Source organism: Nicotiana tomentosiformis, chromosome 6 (assembly GCF_000390325.3).
Source record: "Nicotiana tomentosiformis chromosome 6, ASM39032v3, whole genome shotgun sequence".
NCBI lineage: Eukaryota > Viridiplantae > Streptophyta > Magnoliopsida > Solanales > Solanaceae > Nicotiana > Nicotiana tomentosiformis.
In genome coordinates, this window is record NC_090817.1 from 91,456,008 (window position 1) to 91,476,475 (window position 20,468).

General features: G+C 38.1%; 1 protein-coding gene across 1 annotated transcript; it reads right to left on the reverse strand.

The window, feature by feature from the left end:
• Positions 1-18,055: 18,055 nt before the first annotated feature.
• Positions 18,056-19,864, reverse strand: LOC138894968 (cytochrome P450 94A2-like). Its single transcript, XM_070179681.1, has 2 exons — positions 19,052-19,864; positions 18,056-18,904 (listed from the first exon to the last, which is right to left on the reverse strand). Exons 1-2 carry the CDS (start codon positions 19,828-19,830, stop codon positions 18,133-18,135), a joined length of 1,551 nt encoding a protein of 516 aa, XP_070035782.1. The 5' UTR covers positions 19,831-19,864; the 3' UTR covers positions 18,056-18,132.
• Between the last annotated feature and the right edge of the window lie 604 nt (positions 19,865-20,468).

Genomic DNA, 20,468 nt, shown 5'->3' on the forward strand with positions numbered 1-20,468 from the left:
GACATTCTTTTGAGAGAGATGAGCGATCTTTTCACAAATCCTTGAATTGAGTGCTACATTCTTAAGTGAGATAAGATAACAGAGAGTAGAGGAGGATGAATTTGGGATCCACAGTGACCTACACACAGGCTCAAGTGCGGACCGCAGAATTCTATCTGCGGCCACAAAATATGAAGAAGAATCAACAGAGCTTCAGTGTAAAGTGCGGACCGCACAATAATTGTGCGGCCTTAGAAGTCAAAGTTCAGAGAGTTTTAAATTCAAACCCAACTAGAACTGTGGACTGCACTATAATTGTCCGGCAATAGAAATCAAATTTGCGGCCGCACCCAGAATTATGCGGACCGCAGAACACAAGAGATGCGGCCGCTACCCAGAATTGTGCGGCCGCATAATCCACTCTTGTCAAGAGCTGAAGAAAAGTGCGGACCGCACACAAAATTGTGTGGCCGCAGAACCTCCAAAAGGGCAATTTTGTCGGAAAATTAGAGCTTTCTATAAATAGACTACTTTCATGAAATTCGGTCAAGTTTTTGAATACCAGAAAGTCTGTAGCCATTTTTCTTTACTCTTTTAGGCAACTTTAGTTTATATTGTGGATTTTTCATTGGAGTTTCATTTATTAATCATTCAATATGAATTTTATTATCTTTTCTTCTTTATTTACTTCATTACCCACTATGAGTAGCTAAATTTCTAGCTAGGTTTGTGACCTAACCCTAGTGTGGGAACCTAATGGGCGTTTGACTTACAGCTTGTTTGTGGTTGAGTGTGTATTATTTAGCCTAGTTCTTGCTATAATTGTAGAATTAATGGTTACAAATATTGGTTCAAGCCTATTTGACTTGGTCTCTACTTGAGAAAGAAAGACTTAGTCTAGGAAAATTTGGCTAACAAGAGTTTGGGATGAAATCAAGAGATTGATAGTCCGAATTAAAGGGTTGAACCTAGAGATAGTAAAACCCGACTTGAGCAATTTGTCAACAGTTTAGTACAATACCCATTTGGACTTAAGAAATCCAAATTGGGCAAAACCACTCTCTTACCGAGTGGTATTGAGTGGGTATTTGAGAGTTGATAATAATACACCCCGACCAATGAAACTCTCTCTAAAGCCTACAACCCGTTAGGCAAACACCTAGGTGGAAGTCACAGCCCTAGACCCTTTACAAATTTGAAAACCAACAACAAAAACATTCTTCTCTAGTTTCATATTTTTCAATTGCAATCCTTAGTATAATTTTAGAAGTAAAATCAAAACAAAGTTTGTGGAAATGCAACTTAGATAATTCACGTGCTTAGACCAAATGCATACCACTAATCTCATCTACGCTCCTGTGGATTCGATCCCGACTCTTAGTTGGGTATTATTATTGCAATCGACCGCATCACAACCCCAATTTGAGGTGTGACTTGGGCGAGATTAATTTTTGGCGTCGTTGCCGTGGAGCAAAGAAACAGATTTAGCTATATATTTAGCTTTGTGTGTGAATTGTCTTTTCTTCCTTCCGTGTTACTAATCTTTTTGGTGAAACAATTGTAGGTGAAACAATGGCTCTCAACAATAATGTTCCTCTCAGAAACATGCCTTTGGGGGATGTGGACGTGGAAGAAGACCAAGTTGAAGAGGTTTCTCTTGAACCTCAAGCAAATAGATGAGGCCGACCGCCTCAAGAAAACGTTCCCGTCCACCCCTAAATACATTAAGAATGGCTCCACACCGGGTGTTACCGAATGAAGGGTATGTAAGTTCCATAGTCCCGGCCTGCATTAGGGCAGGCAAGCTTCAAATCACAAATGTTATGCTCACATTGCTAGAGCAACGGGGATTCTTCACTGGGGCTCCAAATCAAAATGCGTACAAATACTTCAAAGGATTTGTGGACACTTACTGGGGGAGTAAATAGAAAAACGTCTCCGAGGATGCTTTAAAGTTGAGGCTATTTCCTTTCTCTCTATGGGGGGAAGCCTTGAATTGGTTAGAAAGGTTGCCAAACCATTCCATCCATACATAAGATGAATTGTTGGAGAAATTTATTTCCAAGTTCTTTTCTCCCGGGCATATGGCTACTCTTAGAAACGAGATTCTAGCATTCAAACAAGAACCCAATGAGCCTTTGCATGAGATATGGGAGAGGTGCCGAACTATGGTGAAAGAGTGCCCGAACAATGACATGATGGAGTCTATGATTCAACAAACTTTTTATAGGGGGATCAATACTACCAATCAATGCATGGTCAACCAACTTTCCGGTGGAAATTTCATGAAAACACCATATGCCGAAGCTTTTGAAATCTTAGATGAAATGTCGGATACTTCATCGGCATGGCAAAGTAGAGAAATGTTTCTCAAGGTGATCCAAATGTGATTCACCTACATAAAGAATTGCATGATCATGGGCAAGCAATTGCCGAGTTGACCACTACAATGAATCAATTAGCCAAAGCTTAACTTCAACAAGTTCAAGGTCCTAAGTAAGTAAATACAATGTAGGGTGTCAATATGATGGTAAACAAGAAAAGACAAAAGGGTCAACAAGTGCAAAACCGTGCGGAATAATATATGCAAGAAGATAGTTGGTTTGACCAAGATGAATCTTTCAATGAACAAGAGGATGAAGTACAATATATGTGAACAACTTCCAAGGGCAAAGAAACACCTCTCAAGGACTGAATCAACAACATTGGCGATCTCAAGGTAATCAAGGGAATTGGAACAATCAAAACAACCAAGGTAATCGAAGCAATCAAGGAAATTGGAAAGTACGGATCACACACAGAATTGTGCGGCTGCAGAACCTCCGAAAGGGAAATTTTGTCCGAAAATTCCAGCTTTGTATAAATAGACTACTTTCACGAAATTAGGTCAAGTTTTTGAATACCAGAAAAACTGTAGCCGTTTTTATTTACTCTTTTAGGCAACGTTAGTTTATATTGTGGATTTTACGTTGGATTTTCATGTATTAATCATTTAAAATGAGTTTTATCATCTTGTTTCTTTATTTTCTTCATTACCCACTATGAGTAGCTAAAAGGTGTTTTACTTAGGGCTTGTTTATGGTTGGGTGTGTATTATTTTCCCTAGTTCTTGCTATAATTGTCGCATTAATGGCTGCAAACATTGGTTCAAGCCTATTTGACTTGGTCTCTACTTGAGAAAGAGACTTAGTCTAGGAAAATTTGTCTAACAAGAGTTTGGGATGAAATCAAGATTTTGATAGTCCCAATTAAACGGTTGAACCTAGAGATAGTAAAACCCGACTTGAGAAATTTGTCAACCGTTTAGTTCAATACCCATTTGGACTTGAGAAAGCCAAATTGGGCAAAATCACTCTCTTACCGAGAGGTATTGAGCGGGTATTTGAGAGTTGATTGCTATAATACACCCCGACCAACAAAACTCGCTTTAAAGCCTTCAACCTGTTAGGCAAACACCTAGGTGGAAATCACAGTCCTAGACCCTTTACAAATTTGAAAAACAACAACAAAAACATTCTTCTCTAGTTTAATATCTTTCAACTGCAATCTTTAGTATTATTTTAGACGTAAAATCAAAACAAAGTTTGTGGAAGTGCAACTTAGACAATTCACGTGCTTAGACCAAATACATACCACTAATCTCATCTACGCTCCCTGTGGATTCGATCCCGACTCCTAGTGAGGTATTATTATTGCAATCGACCGCTTCACAACCCCAATTTGAGGTGTGACTTGGACGAGATCAGTCACATATAGAGATAGTCTCCGCCCTGGAGAATCTCGGACCAAAAGTGAAGTGGCCGCCAAAGATGAGATCAGAACCTAATACCAGAAAGTCTGATGCCCTATGTGAGTTCCACTAGGAACGAGGGAACAAAACGAAAGACTACATTGCCTTAAGGCAGGAGGTCGTGAATATGCTACGACAAGGACATCTTAAAGAGCTTCTAAGCGATAAGGGAAGAACCAATTTCGCCAGAGGGGGCGAACATCAAGGGCCACCCAAACCACCATCACCAGCGTGAAGTTCACCACTACACACAAGCTCAAGCGATCCATCACCCGCGAAAGGTATGATGAACTCGAAAAAAGTATCATCTTCGACAAGTTGGATGCCGAAGGTTTGGTATTTCCTCATCATGACGCTCTTGTTATTACTGTACAAATTTTGGATACTGATGGTAAATGTATTATGATTGATGTAAGAAGTAGAGCGTGCATTATTCATCACCGAGTAATTACCCAAATGCAACTCGGGGATAAGACAGTGTCGCGCTGCATCACGCTAACTGGTTTTAACAATTCAGTTGAACGGACATCCGAGGAAATTACTATCACGTTTTGGCCGGCGGTGTAACTCTAGAAACAACATTTCATATCATGGACCAAGGCACCGCGTACAATGCCATAGTGGGACCACCGTAGATACACCCCATGAAGGCTGTCTCATTCAGCTTATACCAAATCATCAAATTCCCAACTCCATGGGGGATATTCGGCATACAAGGAGAGCAGCGTACATCCCGGGAATGCTACCGCGTTGCTTTAGTGTCACGACCCGAAATTCTCACCTTCGGGACCGTGATGGCGCCTAACATTTTACTTGCTAGTCAAGCCAACGTTAGAATATAATTAGTCATTTTAACAAAATTTTAAATTAATTAAATAACAAGAATTCAAATGCAGAAATAAAGTCTGAAATATAGTGAATAATGCATAATAGTCGCGATATCTAAATACCATCCCAGAGCTGGAGTCATAATCGCACGAGCTTCTAGAATAATACAAATAAAGGTCTGAATAAAATTCAATTTGTTTGAAATATAGTACACAACTGAGATAATATAGAAGGGGACTTTAGAATTGCGAACGCTATGCAGTTATACCTCAAGTCTCCACTAGTAGTTGTATTCGGGCAGATCTATAGTACACCGCTGGGACCAACTTCGAAATATGCACAAGAGGTGCAGAGTGTAGTATCAGTACAACCGATCCCATGTACTGGTAAGTGTCGAACCTAACCTCGACGAAGTAGTGACGAGGCTAAGGAAGGTCACTTACATTAACCTGTACACAATAATAGTTATAACAACAATAATAGAAATGAATCAGGTAATTCATTTTAACAGTTGAAGCCAACTCAGCAGTCAGAACAAATTATTATTTCCATCAATTTCCGTTGCGGCGTGCAACCCGATCTCACAATATATTCATATTCAATTCTGTTGCGGCGTGCAACCCGCTCCTCCAATATATTCATTTCAGTCAATTCTGTTGCGGTGCGCAATCCGTTCCTCCAATATATTCATTTCAATTAATTCTGTTGCGGCGTACAACCCGTTTCTCCAATATATTCATTTCAATTAATTCTGTTGCGGCGTGCAACCCGTTCCTCCAACATATTCATTTTAATTAATTCTGTTGCGGCGTGCAACCCGTTCCTCCAATATATTCATTTCAATTAATTCTGTTGCGGCGTGCAACTCGTTCTTCCAATATATTCATTTCAACTCTTAAATGTAATAAACTACTCCAACAAATACCACGTTCAATGAAAGACTATTAAGCATCAAGGTATACAATAATTATAATTCATTTATGAAACAAACAATGACAAGTAGCAATTAATTGTAGAAATTAGGGATAAAATAGGCAGTTTAATATTTAATATGCTAAATGTCAAGTAGCAATTAATGCACATAATTCAAATGAGCATATAACAATAATTGTAGGAATTCAAGAATTAATATATAACACAGAATATGAGAGAAACCATTATTATAACAATTAATTCGTGTATTAAAACAATTTATGATATTTAATAATTATGCAAACAATTAATTTGACAAAGTATATGCACTCGTCACCTTGCCTATACATCATTACACATGAAATTCACATGGCAAATAATTCAAGAGTTCTATTCCCTCGAGTCAAGGTTAACCACGACACTTACCTCACTTTGCAAACAATTTCAAGATTCCAATAAACCTTTGCCTCGTGAATTCGTATCCGAAAGCTTCAAATCTAGTCACAAACAATTCAATATACTTAACACAAATCGTAGAAATTAGTTCCATATGAATTTACTAATTTTACGGATAAAAATCCAAAATTCATGATAAAATTCGACAGTGGGACCCATGTCTCGAATCTCAGAAAAAGTCACAAAATCTGAACACCCGTTCCGATACACGTTCAGATTGACCTTCAAATATTCGTTTTACATTTCTCGAAGATTTTGTAAAAATATGATTTTTCTTCCATAAATTCACAGATACATGATGTAAATGAGTATGGAATCATGAAATATAATCAATATAGGATAAGGAACACTTACCCCAATGTTTTCCCGTGAAAATCGCCTAAACAGAGCTCCCCAAACTCAAAAATGAGTAAAATGGCTAAACGCCTCGTTTTATGGGATCTCTGACGTTTTCCAGCGCCACAGGTAGCGTGGGGCGCTGCCTGGCGCACTTTCCAGAACACCAATATTTCCCAGCGCCAGGGCTAGTTCCCCACGCTACCCTGGTCGCTGGCGGCTACGAAAAATCTTTTCCGACATGGAAATGGGCATAACTCTCTCATACGATGTCCGAATTCGACGATTCTTTTTGCTATGGCTCCACAATTTCAATACAATTCTAATGCTTCATCAAAACTGAATTTGGAACTCATTTGGTTAGTGGGATACCACTTATTCTTGAAGAAACGACGTCGAAACGTTCTAGAAATGCCCAAATTAAATTCCGTTAACCATCTGAAATCCACCCGAGGACCTCAGGACCTCAACCAAATATACCAGCAAGTCCTAAAATATCATACGGACTTCGTCGAAACCTTAAATCACATCCAACAACATTAAAAACATGAATCCCACATAGATTCAAGCCTAATGGACTTTGAAACTTTCAATTTCTACAACGACGCCGGAACCTATCAAATCAAGTCCGATTGATCTCAAATTTTGCACACAAGTCATAAATAATATAACGGATCTATAAAAATTTTCAGAACTCAAATCCGATTCCAATATCCATAACGTCAACCCCGTGGTCAATGTTTAGAAACTTTTAGCCTTTAGATTTCTAGTTCCCGTTAAATGGTCATAACTTGAGCTAGGGACCTCCAATTTAAATTTCGGGCATATGCCAAAGTCCCAAATCACGATACAGACCTACTGGAATTGTCAAAATACTGATCCGAGTCCGTTTGCTCAAAATATTGACCAAAGTCAATTCAGTTGAGTTTTAAGGCTCTATTTGATATTTTAATCAATATTTAATATAAACACTTTAAAAAATATTATACGGACTGCGCACGTAAGTCGAGGAATGATAAATAGTACTTTTCGAGGTCTTAGAACACATAATTAATTATTAAATTGAAAGATGACCTTTTGGGTCATAACATTCTCCACCTCTAAAACAATCGTTCTTCCTCGAACGAAGTTAGAAAAAGTAGCTGAGCTGGTAAATAAGTGTGTATTTTTACTCTGCATGTCCGACTCGGACTCCCAGGTAGCTGTCTCAAATGATTGACCTCTCCATTGCACCCAAACTGAAGGATAACTCTTAGACCTCAACTGTTGGACCTACCGGGCTAGAATAGCTACCGGCTCCTCCTCAAAAGTCAAATATTTGTTCAATTGGACTGAGCTAAAATCTAACACATGGGATGGATCACCATGATATTTCCGTAGCATAGACACATTTAACACCAGATGAACCGCTGATAAACTAGGTGGTAATAAAAGCCTGTAGGCTACTTCACCCACCCTTTCAAGAATTTCAAAGGGTCCAATATACCTAGGGCTCAGCTTGCCCTTCTTTTTAAACCTCATTACACCTTTCATAGGTGAAACCCGGAGTAATATTATTTCTCCAATCATGAATGCAATATCACGAACATTACGGTCGGCATAACTCTTTTGCCTAGACTGAGCTGTGCGAAGTCGATGTTGAATAACCTTGACCTTATCCAAGGCATCCTGTACCAAATCGGTACCCAAAAGAATCAGCTGCGACAATGGACCCCAATTCACGGGAAAGAAAGCTGCCAAACTTTTCGAAAAATGGCATATCAAAAGAATACTCTCAACCCCGTACCACCCCTCGGGCAACGGGCAAGCAGAGACCTCCAACAAATCAACACTAATCATCATGAAAAATAAGTTCAAGGATGCCAAGGGACTGTGGCTGGAAGTCCTACCATAAGTATTGTGGGCATACCGAACAACTCCGAAAACTAGCACAGGAGAGACGCACTACTTTTTGGTCTACGGGACCGAGGCGGTAATACCAGTCAGAGAGCCCAGCCTAAGGTAATCCCACGAGAGTGGCACAAGCAATAACGTGGGCCAAAGGCAGAAACTCGACGAAGTCGACGAACGAAGAGATATGGCTTATATAAGAATGATCGCCCAAAAACAGCAAGCAGAACGCTATTATAACAAGAAAGCAATGGTCATGCCGCTCAAAGTCGAGGACTACGTACTGAATGCTACAACCTAAGAGAGCAAAGATTCCAAGGAATGTAAGCAGGGAACAAATTGGGACGGTCCGTACAAAATCATAGCAAAAGCGAATAAAGGATCATTTCAGCTAGAAACAATGGGAGGAAAGCTACTACCAAACAACTGGAATATCAACCACCTCAAGTCGTACTCTTTTTCCCTCACTTGAGTTTTGTCCCAGTTGGGTTTTCTCAAAGAGATTTTTAACGAGGCGATGAAGGGAACACTCCAAGTTAAAGTACGCAAAGGCCAAGCCCTGGTTACTATTTCATTGCTCAACCTCTCGCTACTCTCCAGATCGACCAATGAAGGGACTAGATAGACCAGGACTTGGACTGGAATGCCAGCCAACACCCAAAATCTGTAATATTCTCCAAGTATGTAACAAATGCAACTAAACCAAGGCAATAAACTTTACATTTACCAGCGCATTTCTCTCAAATTCAGGTTATGTTCTACCTCGCTCGACTAACACTTACCGACCCTCGGCCATAATTAAATTCAGGTAATGTTGGACCTCACTCGAACTAACACTTACCGACCCTCAGCCATAATTAAATTCAGGTAATGTTTGACCTCACTCGAACTAACACCTACCGTCCCTTGGCCATAATTAAATTCAGGTTATGTTCGACCTTGCTCGAACTAACACCTACCGGCCCTCGGCCATAATTAAATTCAGGTTATGTTCGACCTCGCTTGAACTAACACCTATCGGCCCTCGGCCATAATTAAATTCAGGTTATGTTCGACCTCGCTCGAACTAGCACCTACCGGCCCTCGGCTATAACTAAACTCGGGTTATGTTAGACCTCGCTCGAACTAACATCTGCTGGCCCTGGGCCACATCTAAGTTCAGATATGTTCGACCTCGCTCGAACTAACATCTATCGGCCCTCGACCGAGACTAAGTTCAAATATGTTCAACCTCGCTCGAACAAGAAACAGAAGCAAAAAACACGCAAGTACAGAAAAACTAACCACAGAAAAGGAAACAGATGCAGAAAACAATCTTGGCATTCCATTTCATACTTAAACATCTTTTACAAAGGATCATGAAGACGCCGACAAAAGTACACAAGCTTACAAAAAAAACAAAAAGAGGAGAAAAACTATTGATCGCCGCCATCGGGATCTTCTGCACCTCCACCACCCTGACCGCCGATGCCTGGGCCATCTCTATCCTCTTCTTCATCATCATCATCGCCCTCAGGGTATGCAGCATCATACCAGGCATTCTCTTTAAGTTGGTCCATGCCCCCATCCCCCTCATCATCTCCAGCCTCAGGCGTGGCAGGATCATATCCACAAGCAACCCGAGCCTCGCGGACCTTAACACAAATGTCATCAAGGGCGACCACAAAAATGGACCCCACCTTATACAAATCTCGAAACACGTCCAACTGTGCTTCATCATGAATAAATTCTCAAGGAACGTTTGGGAAATTTACATTACGGGAGGAAGACGGCTGCGCAAGCAGTTGAGCCTTTTCAGCCTCTAAAGCGGCCACCCGGACCTAGAGGAGGGAGTTGTCTTTTTCCATCTCTTTGATACTCTCCTACAACCTATCTTCTTTTGCCTTCGCCGTAGATTGATCAATCTCCCGCTCGGTCCGGAGAGTCCTATTCTCCAACTCTAACATCTCTGATTTTCTCCGAGCCTCCAAATGGGAAGACTCCGCCTTCTCAAGATTGCTCTTCTTCTCGGCGACTTCTCCATGAAGGACCTCCATCTGTAGCCGTCACTCCTCAAATTGCCTGCGTAGCTCGACCACTTGCAACTGAAGCCACATTAGGCATCTACGTCTCTGCTGACTTTGAGCTCTTCTTCCCTAGTTCTCAACGTCCTCTCACGGACACTACACTTCTCGATGACTCTCACCAGCTCGTCATTGTTCTAATTCAATTCATCACGAAGGGCCTGCAAATTGCCACCTCACCAAACCGCCTGCGAAACTCCCGGTACTTGCCGAAGTACTCGAAATATTTGCGTTTCAACCTCTCAAATATTTCCTTATGCTTCTCCTCCCTTCGAGCGCTTTCAATCTCCAAAATCATGGTCTGCAGTCATAAAAAGCAAAAGAAGGAAAGAAAAAATGAGAATACCCCTGCTAATAAAGGAAAACCACTAAACAAAAAAACAGACAGAAAGACGAATCCCTAAAATACTCACCCTGAGAGCAAGGCCGGCTATGCTCCTCGATAAGGTAACATCATCCAGCTCTTTGAGGGTTTCAACCTCTATGTCAGAGCAAAGAGGGCCGAGGGCAGGGACTACGTTCTCTTGAAGAATCTTCAGGGAATATCCAGCCCAGACCTCTTGAAGAAGCCCGACCACTCACGAATCCCTGCGATGTGAGGGAGGAGCAGAATAATGCAAATTAGACCAAATCCTAAGGGGTAATTCCGCATTTACAAAGTTAGGCGAGATACTTACCTCAAGAAAGCTAAGTCACTACTCTAAGAAGCCCTTTTCATGTGAATAAACTTCCAAACAGCTTGAATCTAGCCAAAACAACATAATAATATCAATAGAAGTCATAGGAAACAAGGTCAAACAATAAAGCTAATATCTTAGTTCAATTATGCAAAGTCAACCCCGAACTCGCACCCCGGAACCCGACAAAACTCATAAATTCCGAACACTAATTCCAATACGATTGCAAATATATGTGTTTCGTCCAAATCCGACCTCAAATCATCAATTTTTACTTTAGAAAAGTTTTAACTAAAATCCCTAATTTCTTCACTTAGATTCATCAATCAATCACTAAAATCAAGGTTGGAATCATGAATAACAAATAAATCTGAGTAAAAAATACTTACCCTAATTCAAACCATGAAAATCCCTCTGAAATTGCCCAAATACGAGCTCTAGATCTAAAAATGTGATAAAATAACCAAAACCCTCAAAAACATATTTAAGGGTCTACCCAATGATACCCTTCGCGATCGCGGAACCTATGTTGCAATCGCAAAGCACAAACAAGAAGCTGCCTCTGTATATGTTTGCGGAGATATGTCAACTAGGTCACATTATAATGGGCAGTTTTTGACAAACAACCTTTCCTTAGATATGTTACATTGCCATTATAGATTATATCTTCCAAAGTAAGGAGCATGAAATAATGTTTATTCTTACTTCATAAAAAACAAAAACAAATAATGCTCTTCTTCTAGTTGACAAGTTGCCAGGTGGGCACTCCATCAACTAGACGTGCATCAATATTATATTTGTAGGAAGAAATAAAATGGAACATATACAATAAAATATAAATAATTTTTTCCACAATATAAACAGTTTAAAAATGTTAGAAACGGATAGCATCAGGAGCGAATGTTCGGTATATATTATGAATTTATCTGAACTAAGTAGCTTTGGTTTAAATTGAATCACTTTGCCGCGACGAATGAAGCTTGAGTTAAAGAAGGAAATGAAACTCCTTTCAAATATAAAGTTTAAAGAGAACATTTGAACGCATCATGCTTGCATAGAGAAGTGAACTCAACAAATATACTTCAGACTTAAGTTAAGATTTTCATAAAAATCTTATCAAGATATTAGAATTAGAATTAGAATTGATCATATATAATGAGTTGGTACTCTTTTTCACATCTTTGTGTCACTTTCCATGTCAAGTTGAATATTTTTTAAATATTTTTTTTTATGTCAAATTGAATTAATTCTCGTGTCTTATGTTTTCCTCTGTACTTGCCAATCTCAGTGAAAGAAACAAAAATAGTCTGTAGACACCAAGAATTTATAAAAAATGTGACTAAAACTAAAACTTTAATTAAAAATGTGAGTATGCATGCATGTAAATTTACATGATTTAAGAAGTCTTGCTTCAATAATAAAGAGTATAAGCTAAGGTAGAGCCGTAAATGATTAAGATGTGAAAAGCTTGGAAAATTTGGTCAGAGCCAAAGCTATGAGTTCGATGAACTCATAAGTTGTACACTAACCCTGATATAGGGGGACTCCTCTTATTTACACTTTTAATAGTAACATATAACCCAGTACTAGAAAACTGGCAAAAAGCATCCAGAAAAATCGACCGAAATCGATTGGAATTGAACAAAAATCAACCGATTTTTGACCATTTACAATTCGTCGAAAAAACAATGGTCGCTAATGCGAGACGACCGAATACGGTCGATATTTCCGACCGAAGTCGGTCGGTAATTTTCAATGCAATTTGACCAAATAATCTGACACAAAATAAATTTACCGACCGAATTTGGTCGGTATTCTTGAAATTAATTTTTAATTATTTTTAAATTAGCGACTGACTTCGGTCGGAACTTTAATTATTCATTTTTCTTTAAATTTTTCATTTCCGACCGAACTCAGTCGGTAATATTAAAATATTTAAAATCAAAAATTCTGACCGAAGTCGATCGGTATTATTAAAATATTTAAAATTTAAAATCAAAAGTTCTGACCGAAGTCGGTCGATAAATTTAAATTTATGAAAAATTCAAATGAACATTTCCGATCGACTTCGGTCGGTAGGCGGTCAATTTTCTGGGTAAGCTTTTGGCAAAATATAGCTATTTTACGGCTGCACCACCTGCCAACAACCAATCACCTATAATGACAACATTACATTGCTTCCATTCAACCAATAGTAACATCCACAACAACAATAACAACTATCAAAATTATATTAACAATATTTATAGAGTTTCAAAATACCCAACAATAAAATATATCACAAGTTAAAAGTTCAAACATCATTCAATGAGTGTTTTCTACTACATCATCTTCATTTCCATCTCCATCTCCACTACTAGAAGATTCATCGTCGGCATGGTTCGAAGGATTACGACGAGAATGATTAGCATCTGGGGAAGACTCACGAGACCAGGGTATCGGGAAAGCACCACTAGCAAGAAGATTGGCCAGTTGACCTTGAAGGACATTAAATTGTTGGTCCCTCTTTTCTAGCTGAAACTGAAGGGTATCAAATTATTTATCTCTATTTTCTTCTCTAGCCTTTGTCTCTTCAAGCTCCGTTGTCAGCTGTGCAATTTTCTTCTCCATAGCCGACCTATCAATTGCCTCGCCCTGGGCGGAAGTCCCTATACCTTGCAATCCAACCCTGTAACGCTGATATGATATCCATGGAAGGTCGTATGTTATCCATTTTTAGGACCACCGACAACATCCAATCATATCTTGTGCGCTTCTTCGTCTGAAATGGGTGGTCGCTCGCCTTGCTCATTCGGTGGCAAACTCTGAGTGTACACCTCCACATTAGTCTTGTAGCGACCCTTTATTTAGAAAATAAAAAATTATTAACTATGTAATATTATAAACATTAATTTCAAGTTATAGTAGTTATGAAACTTACATATGTAGTCTCCGCCCGGTCCTCGACCCATCTACTTGGATATGTCGGTGCCTTCTTCTTCCGGATGTGAGTCTCCATGAAGAACTCATCATGAGTCATCTTCCTCCCATATTTTTTTTCCTACAAATATAATAAAGCATGTTAACTAAATTAAAATATACAAATATAGTTTGATAAAAATAAATTTAAATATTTTAAGGAATTACCAGTAGTCTCCTCGCAGTCTCCATGCTCATTTCACCCACACAGTGCAAGGAGCCACCCTTCTCAGATGCTTGGGCGTTCTTTCCCTATTCACTCCTCTTCTCAAATTTCTCAGTGGTCCACTGGCTCAGCAGATCCTCTCATAAATGCGGTAGAACCTATGAAGGCTTCTTGCTCTTCTTTCGAGCAGAACAGAAGGAATCAGATAGTCTCTTACGGCATTTGAACTCAAAATTTGCAAGAATGGCACCATTATGCCGGTCCGCCCAGGCACACTTAGTCTGCAAATAAAGTATGTAACGTTAGATGAAAATATTATTAATATAATGCTTAAATAGATAAGAATTGTATTAAAACCTTAAATTAGTTGAAATTTACTCCACGAGCTCCGGTGGAAATTCACTCTAAGTCGCATAGGGTGCATCATACAACCGGCCAAGAGCTTAGTGATTATCTTTATAGTCTGATGACTAAGTATGAAATTGCAACATAGCAATTACATTAAATAAATAAGATTAGCTATTATAATTCAGCAAAAACAAAGAAGTAATAAATAAATCTTACCCATTGCCCTCAGGCCTGATGATCATTCTATGATAACGATCATATCACACTTCTTCTAGATCATCATCCTCCGATGAATCTAAATTGTGTATAGAAGGGGAGGCATCTGGCTCGGCGCTACTATCCCGAAGGCGAAGTCTAGAAATTCTAGGAGACGAACTCCGTGGAGAGGGAGACAGGGTCGCCGATGAAGATGGATGCGATCCAGACCACTGCTGCGATCTGGGTGGCTGAAATCTAGATGGATGCGATCAGCTTATAGTGAAGCAAATAGAGAAGATGACGGGCGTATCACCACATGACCCTGTGACTGCTGACTCGCTGGACCCATGTAACTATATGTGGGATCATGTGGAGGAAGCGGGGTATAGCCCTATGGTGGAGAATGGTAATAATACTGCTTGGAGGCGAATGGTAGGTAGTTTGATGAGTATAAAAATGTGGTGGAAAATATATGTGCCTAGAAGATTATTATCGGCCATCATAAGCGGAGGGATGCAAGTGTGGAGTGGAAGGAAGCGAGGGTGTAGCATTATCTTCATGATCAATAGGCCTCTTATCCTTCCTAGACCTACCTCGACCACTACCGGTCATATGCATAAATTAAAAAAAATGTAAGAATTGAGAATATAAATCTATATAAGTTGAGAGCGCTTGAAAAAACTAACATGCTAGTCATCTTCGAAGTATCCTTCCTCGTCCGAAAATTCTTCCTCTTCACTTATTTCATTTTCATTAGGTGATTCTTCGTCCTCATTTTCTATGATTGTTATTTCCTCCATATCAACTTCTTCTAATATGCGTTGAGAATGCTCCAATCTATTTTCTAACTGATCATCCACCATTTGGTTAACACTTGAGGTATCATTTTGGTAAGCAACATCTAGTACATTCTCAACTTCCACCCTACCAACATGCTTAGTTTTGATTACAACCAACCAATCAGCCTTATCCCTCCGCAATGGATATAGAGCATAATACACTTGCCTAACTTTTTCTGCAATTATAAAAGGATCATAGCGATCATACTCCCTCTTTTTATTAACCTCAATTATGGTGTACTGCGAGTGTACACTTGTACCTCTTCTAGGTGTTGGGTCAAACCACTTGCATCGGAAAAGTATGATCTTCTTATTTGGCCAACCTGAATATGATAATTCTAGAATCTCTTTGATCACACCATAATAATTATTTTCTCCATCCTGGTTGCCTTCACCACCTTTGATACACACCCCACTGTTATTGCTTTTTTTAAACTTGGAGCATTCCTTGGTGTGAAATTTATAACCATTCACAAAATACTTAGACATAGTTGTAACTGTAGGTACAGGTCCCCAAGATATATCTTTTAAAAATTTATTAACACTGTTATTTGGATTATTGACCTACATGTACTGTTAAATAAATTACAAGTGAGCAAGTATATTTACAACTGACCAAGTATGTGTATTCACATGTGAGAAAGTATGTAAGATGCACTTACACACTCTTTACGCCATGCCTCAAATGTAGAATATACACCATCATGGCCAAATAGACTCAAGACGTCACTGAGCGACACGTTGAAAATTTTGTTAGTTGCATCAACCGAATTAAATAGTAGTCCATGTAAATTAATCTTACGTCAACACTTACTTAAGAAAGGGTTGAACTTCCGGACAATTTAGCAACACATGATTTGAAGCTGATTTGTACTCCATACTATTAGGCCCCTTTTTGATCGATCTTTACAACCTCGGCCTGGTTGATTGAATATAGAAATATATACTTTTAAGATTTTATATAGAATTTCTTTAATAAATGTCTAGAAATATTTGGATTCGCTTGCGGGATATAATATTTAATAAAATATGAAGTGCTCCATATTTATTAACCTTAATTAATGAGTTGTATGATCACTTTCTTATCAAGTGTTATTGAAGTGCGTCAATCTCGTTGTTCTTCCATATTCATACATGTCAAGATCTATTAAATTCTTATATCTTTTTCGAATTTGAAGTGGTTATTATTATTTATATATCATATTGATTTTTATGTTCAATTACTAAATTCGGTTAACCTTTAAAGTGTACATCAATGAAAAATTATTGTCAAACGACTAAAAAAATAAATATCATGTGTTACTAAGTAGATTCTCCCATGATAATATTTAATAGATAATATGTTTGTCAATTTTATTAATTTTTACTAAACATATATTTACTTATAAAAAATTTAACAAAGTAAGATTGAATTAATATTTAAGTAACAAAAAACCTGAAAAACCCGCCAAAACCGAACCAATCCAAACCGATATAGTTGGTTTGGTTTGGTTTTGATAAAAACCCAACCAACCCGGTACATGTACACCCCTACTCCAGACTTAAGTTTAGATTTTCATAAAAATCATATTAAGAAATCAGATTTAGAATTTGATCGTAGATAGTATGAGTTGGTACTCTTTTTAACATCGTTGGTAGTTAGTCACTTTCCATGTCAAGTTGATTATTTTTTTTTTATGCCAAGTTGAATTAATTTTCATGTTTTATGTTTTCCTCTGTGCTTGTCCATCTCAGTGAAAGAGATAAGAATAGTCTGTAGACACCAAGAAATTATAAAAATGTGACTAAAACTTTTGTTAAAATGTGAGTATGCGTGCATGCAGATTTACATCATTTAAGAAGTCTTACATCATTTGCAGGGATCATAACGGCAACATGATTACGGCTTTTGCCTCCTCGTTCGGGAACTGCAGTAGCAACTTTAATTTGCTGAAGCCAAGGCTTCATTGTTTGGAGTTCAGTGGTATATTACAAATGGTTTTTCTAATATAATTCTTGAATGTGACTCACTTCTGATTATCAACATGTTGAATGGATATAGCAAACCTCCATGGCATCTGTTGGAAATTGTGTTGAAAACTAAGAACTACATCAACATGGCTAATGTTATAATTCAACATGGATTTAGAGAGGTCAATCAAGTAGCCGACGCTCTAGCAAAATGGAGTATTGAAAATCCAGATCATGTATTTAACGTATAACCTCACATTCTCCCTATGTTCCTATACAGTCGGCTTGCAAACAAATTACTCTTGTCATATCTGATCCTGATGCTTGGGAGTGCCATTTTTCATATGATGAGTGTGAATTATCCATTTAAAAAATAAAGTAAGTAGTGACATGCTACAACATGCTAATATTGATTGTATTTTTTTTATTTTTTTTATAATTGTCAGTGTATATAACTTAAATTCCAACTTTATAAATGGCTTGATTGTGAACATTTTTAATATCGTCAGTGAGTATAACATAAACTCTAGTTATATTTATCATTGAAGCAACATACACAATGCTCTAAAAATCAACTAGGTATAAATAGGAAAGCATACAACAAATGAAGTATTGAATCAGAAAGTTTGATAGATACACATGAAACGTTGAATATACGTACAATTGTCCGTTGTTAACATACAATATTTGATGTCAATGACGAATATACATACAATTGTCCGTTATATAATTGAAAAAGTAGCTAGCAACGTTGTATAATTCGTACATGAAAACCAGTTTTCATCTTAGATGTCAATGACGAATTATAGATAGGACTAAATCCGTCTAAAGGAACGATCTGAAATCTCTTTAGAATAGTCGCTGCCACCAGATTTATCTGCATGAAAGCAATTTCTTTTCCAAGACAAGTCTTTGGCCCTGCTTGAAATATCGGATACGTGAAAGGGTTCCTTGGGATAAAATTCCAATTTCCTGTAGTGGAGTTTTTCAACAACCAGCGCTCTGGGCGGAAAACTTCACAATCCGAACCCCATAATTCTGTTGATCTCCCCATTGCAAGAACATGTAGAAAAATGGTCATTCCCTTTTTCAACTTTGTTCCGTCCGGCCAAACATCGTCTTCGGTCACTTGCTTCAATTCAAGAGGAACTGGTGGGTATAGTCTCATGCTTTCCCAAATCGAAGCATGTGTATACACCATTTCATTCAAATCATCATCATCTTTCTTTTCGATTTCTTTGACAATCTCCTTTTCTACTTGTGGGTGACTTGAGACTAGCCAAAAGAACCATATTAAAGCTGAAAATAGCGTGTCATCACCAGCCAGGATGAAATTAATACCTGTATCTATGACAAACTTCTCATCAACTACTACATTGTATTTGAGAGCCCTTGTTATAAATCTGTCAAAAAAATCGCCTCCCTCATCTATGGAAGAGTTTTGCATTGAAAACTTCTCAACCTTTCCCGCGATTCTCTTCTTTACATATTCTCTGAGTACATCAACTGCATACCTGTGAAGTCCGATTCAGAACATAAATGTGTAAGAGAAAAATAATTACTTGAATTTCAATAAATATTGAGTAGTAAAATTTTGAACCCATAATTTAAAGGTTGAACATATCAAATTCAAATTTTGAATATGCCTCTAGTCTGCATACCTGAGATTCTCTTCAGATCCAATGTTGAGAAGCTTTTTAGCTTTCCACAAGATGGAAGGGCAAGTGAACCTTCTCATACTGATCTTTATTGCAGTTTCAAAAGCATCTATTAATGGTTTCTCAGGGAGAGATGGTAACAAGTATTCTGGATCATGGCTAAAACCTACCTGGCATAGAATGTCAAATGTAAGCCTATGAAATATGTCCTGGAGGTCTAGAGTAGCTTTATCTATATCTGCCCTAGAGAATAAAGGAATAAGACGGCCAGAGAGCTCTTTAATGGTGGATGATTTTACTCGATAACGAAATGTATCCGCGTGGAATATATGACTGAGGAAATGCCTTTGGGTTTTCCATTTCTCTCCATCTACAAGTAAAAGTCCATCCCCTAATAAGTCTGAGAAAACAAATTGCATGGTAGGATCTTTGCGATAAATGTGGAAACGTGTCTTAACGATATGCTTGATAATAGAGGGGTTTCTTGTCAAGACGCATTTTTTACCAAATGGTCCTTTAAGGGTAATGGTTGATAAAGATGATTTTTGGAAGAGTTCTGATGTCCACAGAACTGCTCGGTGTCTATTTTGCACTAATGAGAACAAGCAACCAAACAGTGGGTCGGATTTTGGAAGCTGCTTTGGCTGCTTGCTCAATTTTGAACAACTGTGTTTTGAGAAGAACGGGTGGAAATAGATGAAGAACAGAAGCAACAGAAATATTATTGCTGGGACTGGGATAGAAAAGAGCAGACTATACATGAGTTGGATGTCCATCCTCATGTTGTACTTGCAACGTTTTCAGATGGAAGTTTAATTTTTGTAGGTCTCGTCGACTAACTCGTCATCTGTTAGTTTAATCAATCTATATATTTGACATGGTACTACCCTTATTTTTTTTGTGGCTAAAGGAATATATATAAGTTAGAGCACAAACTCACATAGTATATGCATTTTTCGGCCTCGTTATGTTGCGCCCTAGTGTCACGACCCAAAATCCAATAGTTGTGATGGCACCTAACCCAAACTCTTAGGTCAGTCAATTAACAGTTAACACAAGTCTAATAAAATAAAGGCGATCAACAAATGATATATCTGGTTTCCATACAATATCACAAAGACTGATAATACAAATCATGAGCTACTAAGGCTCGATTTTGCAAAATCTTATACTCCCTCTATTTCAATTTACGTGAACCTATTTCCTTTTTAGTCTGTGCCAAAAAGAATGACCCATTTCCTTATTTGAAAACAGTTTACCTTTATGCAATGATTTATAGCCACACAAAATATATGTGCCTCATTTTACACGAGAAATTCAAAAGTCTTCTCTCTTTTCTTAAAATTCGTGCCTAGTCAAATGAGTTTACATAAATTGAAACAGAGGGAGTATGAAATAAATACAACTTTTGTTTGAAATG